Source organism: Bison bison, unplaced genomic scaffold, assembly GCF_000754665.1.
Source record: "Bison bison bison isolate TAMUID 2011002044 unplaced genomic scaffold, Bison_UMD1.0 scf7180017864352, whole genome shotgun sequence".
NCBI lineage: Eukaryota > Metazoa > Chordata > Mammalia > Artiodactyla > Bovidae > Bison > Bison bison.
In genome coordinates, this window is record NW_011494924.1 from 1,518,334 (window position 1) to 1,532,519 (window position 14,186).

Here is a 14,186-nt window from a genome sequence, read left to right on the forward strand (position 1 = left end):
ATAGAACCTCAGTTCAGTAAGTTCTACTCGCCCACGCTCGTTACCCAGCTGGGATGGGTCTGTTTGGCACTTCAATTCAGTTTTCTGAACTACAAATGAGGGAGTAAATTCTACATGAGACATAGGAGCTGCTTGGAATAACAGCTGCATAAAGACCAGAATTTTCTGCAACCCATATATTACAACTGAAAAATTTTTTGTTGTTATTGTTTTTAGAAATACTGGTTACATGGAGGCTGGAACCCAGATCAGCATCGAGTGAAAAAGCATCTGTGAAGGGTTGATTGTGCGTGTGCCTGTGTGAGGCTTTGTCCCAAAAGAGACAGAATGGCTCTGTCTCTTTTCCTGGCCAGAACCCCAGCTGTGCAACAGAACTATAGCAAACACTTGATGACTAAGACTCCAAATCTCCAAAAATACAACAAACAACATGAGAAAGTCTCATCAGATTTTCCTTGCGTTTGTTGGCTCTGAGCCCCGTTTGGTCAGAGGATACTTACAACATGGCCACTTTCAGAGGGATGTAACGCATTTCCATAGGGGTTCGGATGAGTTCGGCCACATCGGGGGCATACTGGTCTAGTTCTAGAAGGAGTTTCTGCTTTTTAAACTGAAAAAAAAAAAGACAAAACATGAAATAAGTAGTAACTTCCCACTGATTTTAGATTGAAGACAAAAGTCCTTCCCCCACGTGGCCTGCCTTGCCTGGCCCTACTTCTCTAGGCTCAGCTCACACCCACTCCCCACACCTCTCACTTTCTGGGTTCAAGCACCATGAACATGCCACCCTTCTCCTGTTCCCAGGCCTCTGTATTTAACCTGAACGACCTCTTCTCTCTTCCCAGTTAACTCCCACACAGTCTTTGAGCTCCCAGTTAAATCATCACTTCCTCAGGAAGGCACACTCTCCACCGCCCTAACTGTAAAAATCTCCTAACAGTGTTTACGGTTAGAACTTTTTTATTTATTTATGTGACTAACATCTTTCTCCTTCAGCAGACTGTAAGTTCCATGAAGGCAGGGACCATGTTTATTTGCCAATACCTGGCACAGTGAGCTAACAATAACTACTGAATGGCTGACTGAATGATTGAATGGCAAGTCAATTTTTAGTCATTTTTAAAAGATATCATCAGTTGCCCAAGGATTTCAAAGTTTCATCAAAGTGAACAATTTTCATGCAAAGTGGAATGACCCCCCTGAATGTCACAGTGTCCTGGGTTTTCTTCTGTGCTATCCTATTTGAAGTTGTTTATATATATTTATGTGTATATATGTGTATATATATATGTATCTTTTGGCTGGCATACGTGCTCTTTGATTTTCATTGCAGCATCCGAACTCTTAGTTGTGGTGTGTGGGAACTAGTTCCCCAACCAGGGACTGAACTTGCGCCCCCTGCATTGTGAGCTCACAGTCTTAGCCACTGGACCACCAGCAAAGTCCCATGAAGGTTTTGACTTCCACAGAGGAAGTGGGAAATGACCATGATGAAGAGGAGAAGGGCTGGGTATGGCTGGGCAGCTGGATAGTTAAGAGGCAGTGAGATGGAGGTGGAAAGCTCTCGCCTTCCCTTGTGTGTATCCCAACAAGTTCATGGGTGTGTTCTAGAACGAAAAAATGTTAGGCAACCCTATAAGCAAACATGGGTCAAACTAAAGATAGAAAAAGCCTCTGAGGGACTTCCCTGGTGGTCCAGTGGCTAAGATTCTGAGCTCCCAATGCAGAGGGCCCAAGTTCGATCCCTGGTCAGGGAACTAGATCCCACATACTGCAACGAAGACCTGGTGCAGGCAATTAAGTAAATAAATATTAAAAAGAAAAAAGCCTCTGAACCCCAAATGGGTACCCCTGCTGATTTAATGATCTTAGTATAAAATCAATGCTGTAACCTGTTATAAAACAGTAATTCAGAGAAGCTAAAGTACTGTGTCATTAAAGATTTAAGGATGAAAACACAGATGGCAACAGAATATATATTGCGTTATACTACTTACATAAAGTTACAAGCATGCAAAAAATACTATATACTATTTAGGGATATTTACAAATGCAGAAAAAGTTAGGACCATGTGTTTGATAAACACCAAAATCAGAACAGTGGTAACTGGTGAGAAGGGGAGTAAGGAGATGAAAGTATCAAGAGAGTCAACTACATGTGAAACATTTTACATTTTAAGCTGAAATAGGTTCAGAGTACGTAATATTTTTTACATGTTTTTTCATGTATTGGATATTTAAATTTTAAAATTAAAAAAAAAATTTTAAGAGCCATCTTTCAGTTCAAAAGAAAATCTCAGGATCATCACAGGAACACAGGTAACCCCAGATTTCCTGCACAGGTTCAGGCTGAGGCTTAATCAGAAAACCTGAACAAACTTCAAAAGCCTCCCTTTGATCATCTCTGGGAGTCCAAGTTAAGTGGTAGGAATTATCATCAGTAGGATTTATGCTGCCATTCACAGCTGGGGTTATTTAATTAAAAGGGCAAAATATAAACTAAGGTGCTTTTATCAGAGAAGGGGGCTGGCTCAGCAAACAAAGCATTTCATGAAGACAGCTGCAGCAGGGGTGGAAGGACGGAGGCCCCACTAGCTGGGGTTCTGGAGTTCAACTGCAAAAAGAAGGCCACCTGGAGGGCAAGAGCGCCACAAAGACAGGCTATTAAAAGGAAACAGGGAGTTCACCCAGGAGCAGCCGGAGAGACAGGTGGGAATGCAGGCCCACTCCCCAGGCTGGAAGCCAGCCAGCAGGACAGCTAAAGTGAGGAGGCAGTTAAACAGGGATGTGGAGGTCCTGGGCAAAGGTGACAAGTGCCAAAAAGGAAAGAATATTTCCGTGTAACCCCAACCTTCCAAACTACTTTAAAACAGAAAGATTTTATGCAAGGAGAGTCTCCACTAGAGAAGGGTAGTCAGCTCACCAGTCCCCAGACACTCTGCTGGCTCTCTCTTCGTCTCCCCTAATCTCATCAGCACAGCTGCCATTATGCCTGGCCTCAGAGGCTCAATATTGACTCAGAGCTCTGACGCACAGACAAAATTCCTTTAAAACATCCCCATGCATCCCAGTTAGAGAAAGAAGAGTGTCTAAGAATATGAGGAAAACTAAACGCACACCAAGAAAATATCAGAAGTATAAAAATAAATGGGGTTAAGGAGTACAATTTAAAATCCAAAGATAAGTATCAATGTATTTCTAGATATATTCAACAGCCATAACAATGAGATATACAGCTATCACAGGAGAGATTAAAAGTGACCTAAAAATTAATTGCCTGGATGTGTTACCTTTATAATCATGAATCAGCTTTTCTATATACTTCAGCAGAATTAAATATTCTGCTGAATTTTAATATAATTAAAAATTATATTTTTCTGAATTAAAAAATCTCCAGGGTGGAGTTTTCCTTCCCTTTCACCCACTACTCCATGCAGCCATTTCCTTGTCCCTTGGAAAATTGGTTTTTTCAAGGACATAATTCCCCTACTCCAAATAAAGAGCTTTTTCTAATCACTGAAGCTGTGTCTACACACGTTTGCATCCCCAAAACCTAGGGTGGAGGGTAGGGAATGAATCGTCCACACTCACTACACCTTCAACTGTTAGCCTCAACACCTTTCAAATTCAGGAAGCTACCCTCCAAATTCACAACCCTCTAAGCATATCAGAGGATGGAGGTTTTTATCACTACCTATCAAACCACCTGCAGCTTTCTAACATGAATTCTGAATTCCAAATGAGCACAATCTCAGCAGAGGACAGGCTAGACCAATTTTGCTTTTGTCAAGCAAAGCAGACGTAAAATATCATGTGAATCAACTGGTCACAATCAATCAGCACCCATATTTCACATGCTGAAGCTGGAGATGCGGGTGGGGATGCAGTCTTCCCTCTCTACCGTAGTTTTCCAGGATGCATTTGGGTGCAGATGGGCTTCCCTGGTGGCTCAGACGTTACAGAATCTGCCGGCAATGCAGGAGATCTGGGTTCAAGCCCTGGGTCTTCCTGAGAAGACTTCTCCCTGGAGAAGGGAATGGCTACCACTCTAGAGGAGCCTGGTGGGTTACAGTCCACGGGGTGGCAAAGAGTTGGACCCAACTGAGCAACTAACACTACTACTACTACTACTACTACTACTACTACTACTACAGCTTCATTACCAGGGATAAAAAGTCTCAAATTCCAGCAAGACTGAATTGAAATTATTGGCCCTCTAAATTAAAAGTATCTCTTTTACTGACACTAAAGCATGACTTGTTAGGAAACTCACTGAAATCTAGTTTATTTCCCTATAAGCTTCTCCTCCCATTAAAAATTATTTTAACTGGAGTATATGACAATTGATCAGGGGAAAAAAAAGGAATACATATGATGTTAGTATCTCTAATCAGCTTTCATTAAAACACAAGAACACAGATGAACATCTGTTTCATCTAAGAACACAGATATGGTTGATTGTGTTCTTAGATGAAAGCTACCAACCCTCCCTTAGATATTTACATATATCCCATATACATACAAACACACACACACACTGGTGAGTATAGACATGGATCTATTTTCTATTTTTTCCTCCAGTGTTTTATCTTAAAAACTTTCAAACTATAGAAAAGTTGAAAGAACAATTCAATAAAACACCTAGATCCACCAACTGTTAACACTTCCACATTTTATCTCTACACACACAGACAAAAACACACACCAGATGCATTTTTTTCCAAAACCATTTTAAATTAAGTCACAGATATCATGGCCCTTCACCCCTAAATATTTTAGCATGTAACTTCAAAGAACAAAGATTGGAGTTTACATACACAATCTATCTTGGGAGAAGAAAATAACTACTGCTATTTTATCTTTGAATTCCTCTGCTTAGAAATCTCACACCCAGTCATTTCACCACTGGCCTTCCAGGGAATCCTGTTAAAGCATTCTGTGTGTGTGTGTGTGCTGTCGTGTCCGACTCTTTGAGATCTCATGGAGTGTAGTCCTCCAGGCTCCTCTGTCCATGGAATTTTCCAGGCAAGAAGACTGGAGTGGGTTGCTATTTCCTCCTCCAAAGGATCTTCCCAAGTCTTTGGGAATGAGAGAACCCCAGTCTCCTGCATTGGCAGGTGAATTCTTTACCACTGAGTCACCTGGGAAACCCTAAAGCACTCTACATTAGCCCCCAAATTTTTTCTGTTCTCTTCCAGCTTTCTTGATATATAATTGACACATAACATTATATAAACTTAAGGTATACATGATGGTATAAGCTTAAGGCTATACATGCATATTGCAAAATGATTATTACAATAAGGTTAGTTAACACGTCTATCACCTTGCATAATTATGTGTGTGGCTGGAGGGGAATGAGAGTACATTTAAGGTCTATTCTCTTAGCAACTTTCAAGTAACAGTATGATATTGTTAATTGGAGTTACTATGCTGCATAGTAGATCTCTGGAACATAATTATCTTGTATCTGGAAATTTGTACCCTTTGACCAACATCTCTCCATTTTCCCCACCCCCAGCCCCTGGCAACCACCAATATATTCTATCCTACGAATTCGACTTTTTTAGATTCCACATATAAATGAGATCACACAGTATTTGTTTTTCTCTGATTTATTTTACTTAGCAAAATGTCCTCAAGGTTCATTCATGTTGTCACAAATGCTCCATTAGTTTAAGATATATACTCCCTGGTCTTAGTGATATTTAGTTTCTAGAACGTATTTCTTAATTCTTTAAGCAGTGAAATCAAGGACTCCTTGAGCGCTAGTAACAAATATGGACTTTCTTCTTGGAAAAAAAGGCATAGTACACACACACACAATTTTTCACATTTTAAGGATGTGTGTAGACCCATTAAACCTGAAAATGGACTCCAAGTAAGAACCCTCAGTTTAGATATTTTAAAAATCTCTTTAAGGTCTTAAATTCCAGAATTCAACAAGTTTATGTTATTGATGACCAGTGCACAGAAATGCAAACAGCTAATTCTGACTCTATGGCTTGATAACCAAAGTGAAAATGAAGCATAAACAGACAATACCAATGGGATGCAGCCTTCACTCACTACAGTCTAAATCCTCTCAGTGGCTCCCAGCCAGTCAATGAGGACTGCAGCCAATTTTTAAAATAACTGCATGAATAGTATACATGGTTAATCTGTTAACTCTCTCAGAACCTAGGAAAATGAGAATGAACCCAATACACAATTCCCCTGGGCTATTACATATGGCTTTTAACAGGCATTTAATACATGTCAAATTTTCCAATTAAGATTGTTCTATACAGGGTAACAGAAACTATATTGAGAATCCAGTTTTACCTTGGACAGGCATAAGACAGTGAGTTAAAAGCTATACTCATTTCCCTTTAGAAAGAAATACTGGTGAAAGCAATGGAGGATTTTTAAGGGTCTTAAATAATGTAACAGCAATTCAACTGCATTTGCTCCAGAAAGTCTGAACTTGGATATGTAAGTGAATACTAAGCCACAAAGATTAAGCTGACCTTTCTGTAAGTAAGATGTTGGTTTGGGTTTGGCCATTCCAGGGATGGTTGAACAAGACAGAAGCTTCACTCCCACTTCTTAGGATTTTAAGGCAGTTGATCTTTCAGTACACGACCTTTGTCCCACCCACTGACTACTCACCACAACTTTATTGAAGTCCTGGATTGCAAAATACAGGGCAATGGCAGTGAGTGCATCAGTGATCTGTCAGAAGAAAGAGAAATAAGAGGAAATGAACCTACTAAGTGTAGGAGTAATGGAATGCCACCAGAGTCTGGAGTTATTGGATGGCGGTAGACTATCTAGTACTAAATTCTTATAATCAGGCAGAAAGTCAACCCTCACTTTGACCACAAAGATAAAGCCTTTTCAGGGAGATCTGACCAGAAAATTCTGAGGATTAGGACCCAGGCTTACATCAAGTTTGGCGTCCCATATCTGTTCTGTAATTGCAAGGTATTTTAGTTTTCTATGAAAGGAGAATAATACCCATTGCTTTGCAGGGCTGACCCAGGTCAAGTGCTTAGTATACAGTATGTCCTCAATAAGCCACAGCCATTATAATTATAAAGGAAGACCTCAGTAGACCTCTTACTTGACCCAGATTTTCAACTCTAGATCAGGCAAGTGTTTCAAACCACTGCACTCAAAACACAGCCCCATTGTCTTAATTTTAAGGTTCTCACCCTGAAAGTCTCATCTGGCCTATGTCCTCTTCACAAAATCCCTTGGCAGAATGCTTAGGCAATTCAGGATGCCCTCTCCACTGGCGCCATGATTAAAGATAATCATAGAATCTTGAAGCTAGAAATTCAAGACTACAAAGTCCAGAAATGAAAATTTTAAAGTAGAATGAATTAGAACTGGTCAGATGTCAGAGACGACTCCTCACACATCCATTATACTATCACAATCTCGTGAATCCACATTTAAAATAGCTTTTTGCTTTTATGTTCTGAGAAATTTCTGAGCTCCTGAAATAGATTTTTTTTCTTAAAAGCAAGAGGATAAAGGATTTTAAAAACACATACATAAAAAAAAAACACATACATATTGATTTTATGTAGAAAGTTACTTACCATAAATACCAATTCAGCATAGTCAATCAGAAAATGAAAGAGGTATATTATTAATGGAGTCTGCAGGAGAAAAACAAAGAAATTAAATCTTACTATTGTCAGTTTCCAGAGTAGGGGATAGGAAAAAGGCTATTCTGTCAAGAAAAATCTCTTCTTTGAATAATGTTCTATGCTAGTTTGCCAACATACATATAAGGGAGAATTATTTAGTATCACTTGAATCATTTTGTGCCACTGTACTAACTATCTGCTGAAATGACTAAAGAGAATAAACAAAATCGAGTACATTTTAAATATGCTTCCCTAGTACTACCTGACCTGCCTCTTGAGAAGTCTGTATGCAGGTCAGGAAGCAACAGTTAGAACTGGACATGGGACAACAGACTGGTTCCAAATAGGAAAAGGAGTATGTCAAGGCTGTATATTGTCACCCTGCTTATTTAACTTCTATGCAGAGTACATCATGAGAAATCCTGGGCTGGAGGAAGCACAAGCTGGAATCAAGACTGCCAGGAGAAATATCAATAACCTCAGATATGCAGATGACACCACCCTTATGGCAGAAAGTGAAGAGGAACTAAAAAGCGTCTTGATGAAAGTGAAAGAGGAGAGTGAAAAAGTTGGCTTAAAGCTCAACATTCAGAAAACTAAGATCATGGCATCTGGTCCCATCACTTCATGGTAAATAGATGGGGAAACAGTGGAAACAGTGTCAGACTTTATTTTTCTGGGCTCCAAAATCACTGCAGGTGGTGATTGCAGCCATGAAATTAAAAGACGCTTACTCCTTGGAAGGAAAGTTATGACCAACCTAGACAGCATATTAAAAACCAGAGACATTACTTTGTCAACAAGTTCCATCTAATCAAGGCTATGGTTTTTTCAGTGGTCATGTATGGATGTGAGAGTTGGGACTATCAAGAAAGCTGAGCGCTGAAGAATTGATGCTTTTGAACTGTGGTGTTGGAGAAGGCTCTTGAGAGTCCCTTGGACTTCAAGGAGATCCAACCAGTCCATGCTAAAGGAGATCAGTCCTGGGTGTTCATTGGAAGGACCGATTTTGAAGCTGAAACTCCAATACTTTGGCCACCTGATGCGAAGAGCTGACTCATTTGAAAAGACCCTGATGCTGGGAAAGATTGAGGGCAGGAGGAGAAGGGGACAACAGAGGATGAGATGGTTGGATGGCATCACCGACTCAATGGACATGGGTTTGGGTGGACTCCGGGAGTTGGTGATGGATAGGGAGGCCCGGCGTGCTGCAGTTCATGAGGTCGCAAAGAGTCAGACATGACTGAACTGAAGTGGACTTCACTAATCTCTAAACTTTATACAATTCTTTCTTCAAACTTTTATGGGGATAATCACTTTATCTTTTTCTAATGATACCCAGATCACTGATATTAGATCTTCTGCCTTCCTAACATGGCCAACCCTCCAACAACATGGGGGTTAGTAGTACTGGCTCCCATGCAGTAAAAAAATCTGAGTATAATTTTATAGTTGGCCCTCCATACCCATGGTTCTCCAGCCTCAAATTTAACCAACCTCAGATTGTGCAGTACTGCAGTACATATTTATTAGAAAAAAAAAATCTGTATATAAGTGAACCTACCTATGCAGCTCAAACTTATATTGTTCAAGGGTCAAAGCAATCAATTTTCCTTTGGGTATGGCTTTAGCTGTATCATACAAATTTTGATATGTTGTTTTATCACCTTCAGTTTAAAATACTCAAATTTCCGCTGAGATTTTTTTCTTTGAGACTAAAGTGTATAGTGTTTAATTTCCAATTATTTTAAACTTTCCTTTTTATATTTTTGTAATGTATTTATTATTATAGTCATAGAAAATACTATGTATTTTCAATGATTTCAATCACTTAAAATGTGTTGTGACTTGCTTTGTGTTCCATCATATGGTCAATTTTATAAGTGTTCCACACACAATTGAAAAGAATGTGCATATTAACATTTTTTGGTGTGACATTTTATGGATGACCTCTAGGTTGTTTGTTAAGCATTTGTTCAAATCTACTATGATTTTCTGGTCTGTTTGTTATATCAGAGACTGAGACACATATGTTAAAATATCCCTCTATAACTGTGGGTTTGTCTATTTCTTCTTTTAGTCATGTCACTTTTATAGATTTTGAAGCTATGTAGTTAGATGAATTTAAGTGTAGAATTACTGTATCATCTGGGTGTTGATCAATTATTAAAAATAATTCTCTTTGCCTCTAACAATGTTTTTTTGTCCTAAAATGTTCTACCAGGTTCCACTCTGGGCAGGTTGTTTGCCCTCTGAGCGTTAGTTTCTAGTTTCTTCAGCCATAAAACACATATAGTGACCTATTTCACATAGTTCTTGGGAGAATTAACTGGTAACATTCACAAAGTACTCAGCATAGTGCCTAGCACACAGTAAACCTCAATATGTTAGCTACCTGAGATCAACTTTTTACCTCCTTTTGAAAATAGGGGCCTCAGCCTTGCCTTTCAAAGTTCTCAAAGAATTAAACTTTTACAACTATCTACTAATGGATTCTTTTTCGCATTTATCTTTGTCTGTAAGAGGTAGCAACTTGATATTTATATTACCAATAGCCTACTTTTGAAATGTTTTGATGCTTCAGATAGTTTAGAATGGCACTAAATAGAACAGAACAAACTGTTCTCAAAAAGTCTATCAGCACCGGGGCTTGTTTCCTCAATGAACTAACAAGTACATAGCAGTTAGTTTAACTGCATAGTCCAACTCCCCTCCCCCATTCTCACTTATAGCCAACATTTCTTATTTCACTGAGAAAAGAGAAGCAATTACATGAGAACCACCTTATTTTCCCACTACCCAGTTGATCAATTTCCTCTATCTATACTTATACTCTCTACTTTTCTTATATTAACAATGGAGGAAGTTCCATTCTTCCTATTTAAAACCAAATCCTTCACCTGTCAACTGGATCCCATTCCTTCTGACCTCCTCAAAGACACTGCTCATTTGATCTTTCTTACATTCTCAACTTCGTATCCACAGAATTCTTCCCATCAGCATTCAATATGCAGATCTTCATATTTTAAAAATCTTCACTAGACATCTCTATCCAGCTTCCATACCATTTCTCTGCCCTCCTTTAGACTGAAACTCCTCAAAAAGGTTGTCTCTACTGTGTCTTTCCATCTTTCCCTCAATGTATGTCAGTAAGTCGCTTGTCCCTATACTCCACTGAAATTATTGCTGCCAAAGATCTCAATTTTGGCAAATTAATCATCAATTTTTAGTCTAAATTTTCTCAACCTTGAAATAGCATTTGACATCGTTTTTGTTGTTGTTTAGTAGCTAAGTCATGTCCAACTCTTTGCTACTCCATGGACTGTAGCCCAGTAGGCCCCTCTGTCCATGGGATTTTGCAGGAAAGATACTGGAGTGGTTTGCCATTTCCTTCTCCAGGGGATCATTCCCAACCCAGGGATCAAACCCACGTCTCCTGCTTGGCAGGCAGATTCTATACCACTGAGCCACCTAGTAAGTTCTGACATAGTTTTTACTCCTTCCTTAAAGCATTTAGCTTCCATGAACTACATTCTCTTGATTTTCCACCCTTTCAGCTCTATTTGCTAGTACCTCTTTCCCTTCCCAACCTTGATGTACTGGATAGCTCCAGGTCCTCTAATTCTTCTTTATGTAAATTCACTCTCTAGATATCTGTTATCTATTTCTGTGTAACAAATTATCCAAAAACTTAATAGCTTAAAACAGTACACATTTATTACCTCACACAGTGCCTAAGAGTCAGGAATCCAGGAATGGCTTAACTGGGTGGTTCTGGCACAGAGTCTCTCGTGAGATTGAAGCCAAGCTGTCAGCTAGGGCTGCAGTATCTAAAAGAGCTTAAGTATCTGCTCCAAGCTTACTCATATGGGTGTTGACAACAAGATTCAGTTCCACAACACAAAGGCTTCCTTAAGGTTGGTCATGACATGGCTTCCCCCAGAGAAAGTCTACAATGGAAGCTGTTAACTGGGGAGATCATACCCCAAAATCACAAGGCCACTGCTACCTCCCTGAAATCCTGGATTGAGACCCTCACCTCCAGGTTGGCTACTCTACCTGAGAATCCACCTGCTCTGACTGGGCTTACTACAAGACCAATGTGAAGGCTGGCGTGGCAGATGACTTTGGAAAGAAGTTTAATTCCTTACAGGTTCCCATGTCACAGCATAAATATACTATCCAATTGGAGGCTAAAGAAAAAGATGCAAATACTGTTCTGAGTTGTTTCTCTCAAAGGCCAGGACTAAGGAATAGGAGACAGCTGGAGAAGATGATGAACACGGTTCCATTTGATCAGTAACCATTAAGAATGTGAATGAAGTTTTTCCAGAAACCAAATTAGACAAGAAGTAGCCCAATTTATCTTATACAGGAGGAAGCTGAGGCGCTCATCTTACAAACACTGGACATTAAAAACAAACAAACAAAAAATTAAATAAAACAATTTTATTAAAAGATAGATAAAGACGAGGGGTAAAGGAGGAGAGAAATAGGTGAGGGAGATTAAGAAGCACAAACTTTCAGTTGAAAAATAAATGAGTCACAGGTCTGAAATGTACAGCATGGGGAACATGATTAGTAATCATGTAATGTGGTATTGGAGAAGACTCTTGAGAGTACCTTGGAGATCAAACCAGTCAATCCTAAAGGAAATTAGTCCTGAATATTCATTGGAAGGACTGATGCTGAAGCTGAAGCTCCAATACTTTGACCACCTGATGCAAAGAACTGACTCAATGGAAAAAGACCCTGATGCTGGGAAAGATCGAAAGCAGGAGAAGGGGACGACAGAGGATAACATGGTTGGATGGCACCACCGACTCAATGGTACATAAGCCTGAGCAAGCTCCAGGAGCTGGTGATGGACAGGGAAGCCTGGCGTGCTGCAATCCATGAGGTCACAAAGAGTCAGACACAACTAAGTGACTGAACTGAACTGAATCTCCTTGTATATTGATAAATGACAACTAGACTTATGGTGAGCACTTAAAAATGTATACAAATATGTAGTCACTATGTCATACACTGGGAACTAACACAGTGTTGCACGTAAAATATACTTCAAAAAGAAAAGAGAGATCAGAGTAGGAGGGAAAACTGGATAGTCAAAAGGTACAAATTTTCAGTTATAAAATAAATAAGTTCTATCTAAGGATGTAATGTACAATAAATGATAAATATAGGTAGCACTTCTATAGTTATAAATGAAAGTTGTTAAGAGAGTAAATCCTAAGAGTTTGCATCACAAGGGAAAAACCATTTCTATTTCATTAATGTATCTACTGTGGTCATCATTTCATAATGGATAAAAGTTAAATCATGCTGTATAAAACTTACACAGTGTTGTATGTCAATTACATCTCAATAAAAGTGGAAAAGAAAAGATACCAAGACAGATAGGGAGATATAGAGATTGAAAGAAAATCCAAACTCCTAACCATGTCTACAAAAAGTCCTGTATCATCAGGCCCCTAATTTCTTACAACTTATCTCTTATTATTCTCCTTTGCTCATTCTGCCTTAGCAACACTGATCATCTTTCTGCAACTCACAAATGCCAAACTCATTCCCAAATCAGGGCCATCATATGGCTTGCTTGATTCATTTAGATCTCTTATTCAAATTTCACTTCCTCAAGTGCCTTCCCTGAACACACTAAAATAGTCATATATATGACCACCACTCTTTATCCTTTTGCTGCTGCTGCTGCTGCTAAGTCGCTTCAGTCGTGTCCGACTCTGTGCGATCCTGTAGACGGCAGCCCACCAGGCTCCCCCGTCCCTGGGATTCTCCAGGCAAGAACACTGGAGTGGGTTGCCATTTCCTTCTCCAATGCATGAAAGTGAAAAGTGAAAGTGAAGTCACTCAGTCGTGCCCAACTCTTAGCGACCCCATGGACTGCAGCCTACCAGGCTCCTCCATCCATGGGATTTTCCAGGCAAGAGTACTGGAGTGGGGTGCCATTGCCTTCTCCGCTTTATCCTTTTACTCAGCTTTATTTTTCTATATATACTTACCATTTAACTACCACATCAAACTTAACATCAAACTACCGCACAATTGCACTCATCTCACATGCTAGTAAAGTAATGCTTAAAATTCTCCAAGCCAGGCTTTGGCAATATGTGAACTATGAACTTACAGAGGTTCAAACTTGTTTTAGAAAAGGCAGAGGAACCAGAGATCAAATTGCCAACGTCCTCTGGATCATTGAAAAAGCAAGAGTTCCAGAAAAATATATATTTCTGCTTTATTGACTATGCCAAAGCCTTTGACTGTGTGGATCACAATCAACTGTGGAAAATTCTGAAAGAGATGGGAATACTAGACCACCTGACCTGCCTCTTGAGAAACCTATATGCAGGTCAGGAAGCAACAGTTAGGACTGGACATGGGACAACAGACTCGTTCCAAGTAGGAAAAGGAGTACGTCAAGGATGTATATTGTCACCCTGCTTATTTAACTTCTATGCAGAGTACATCATGAGAAACGCTGGGCTGGAGGAAGCACAAGCTGGAATCAAGACTGCTGGGAGAAATACC

General features: G+C 39.6%; 1 protein-coding gene across 1 annotated transcript in view; it reads right to left on the minus strand.

Moving 5' to 3' along the window:
* Positions 1 to 14,186, minus strand: part of PIGU (phosphatidylinositol glycan anchor biosynthesis, class U) — a 91,565-nt gene that overhangs the window by 69,723 nt on the left and 7,656 nt on the right. The window contains exons 3-5 of the mRNA XM_010854876.1: positions 7,590 to 7,649; positions 6,652 to 6,714; positions 501 to 610 (exon numbers count right to left, since the gene is read on the minus strand). Of these exons, the coding sequence (XP_010853178.1) occupies positions 501 to 610; positions 6,652 to 6,714; positions 7,590 to 7,649 (233 nt within the window). The remainder of the gene's footprint in view (positions 1 to 500; positions 611 to 6,651; positions 6,715 to 7,589; positions 7,650 to 14,186) is intronic.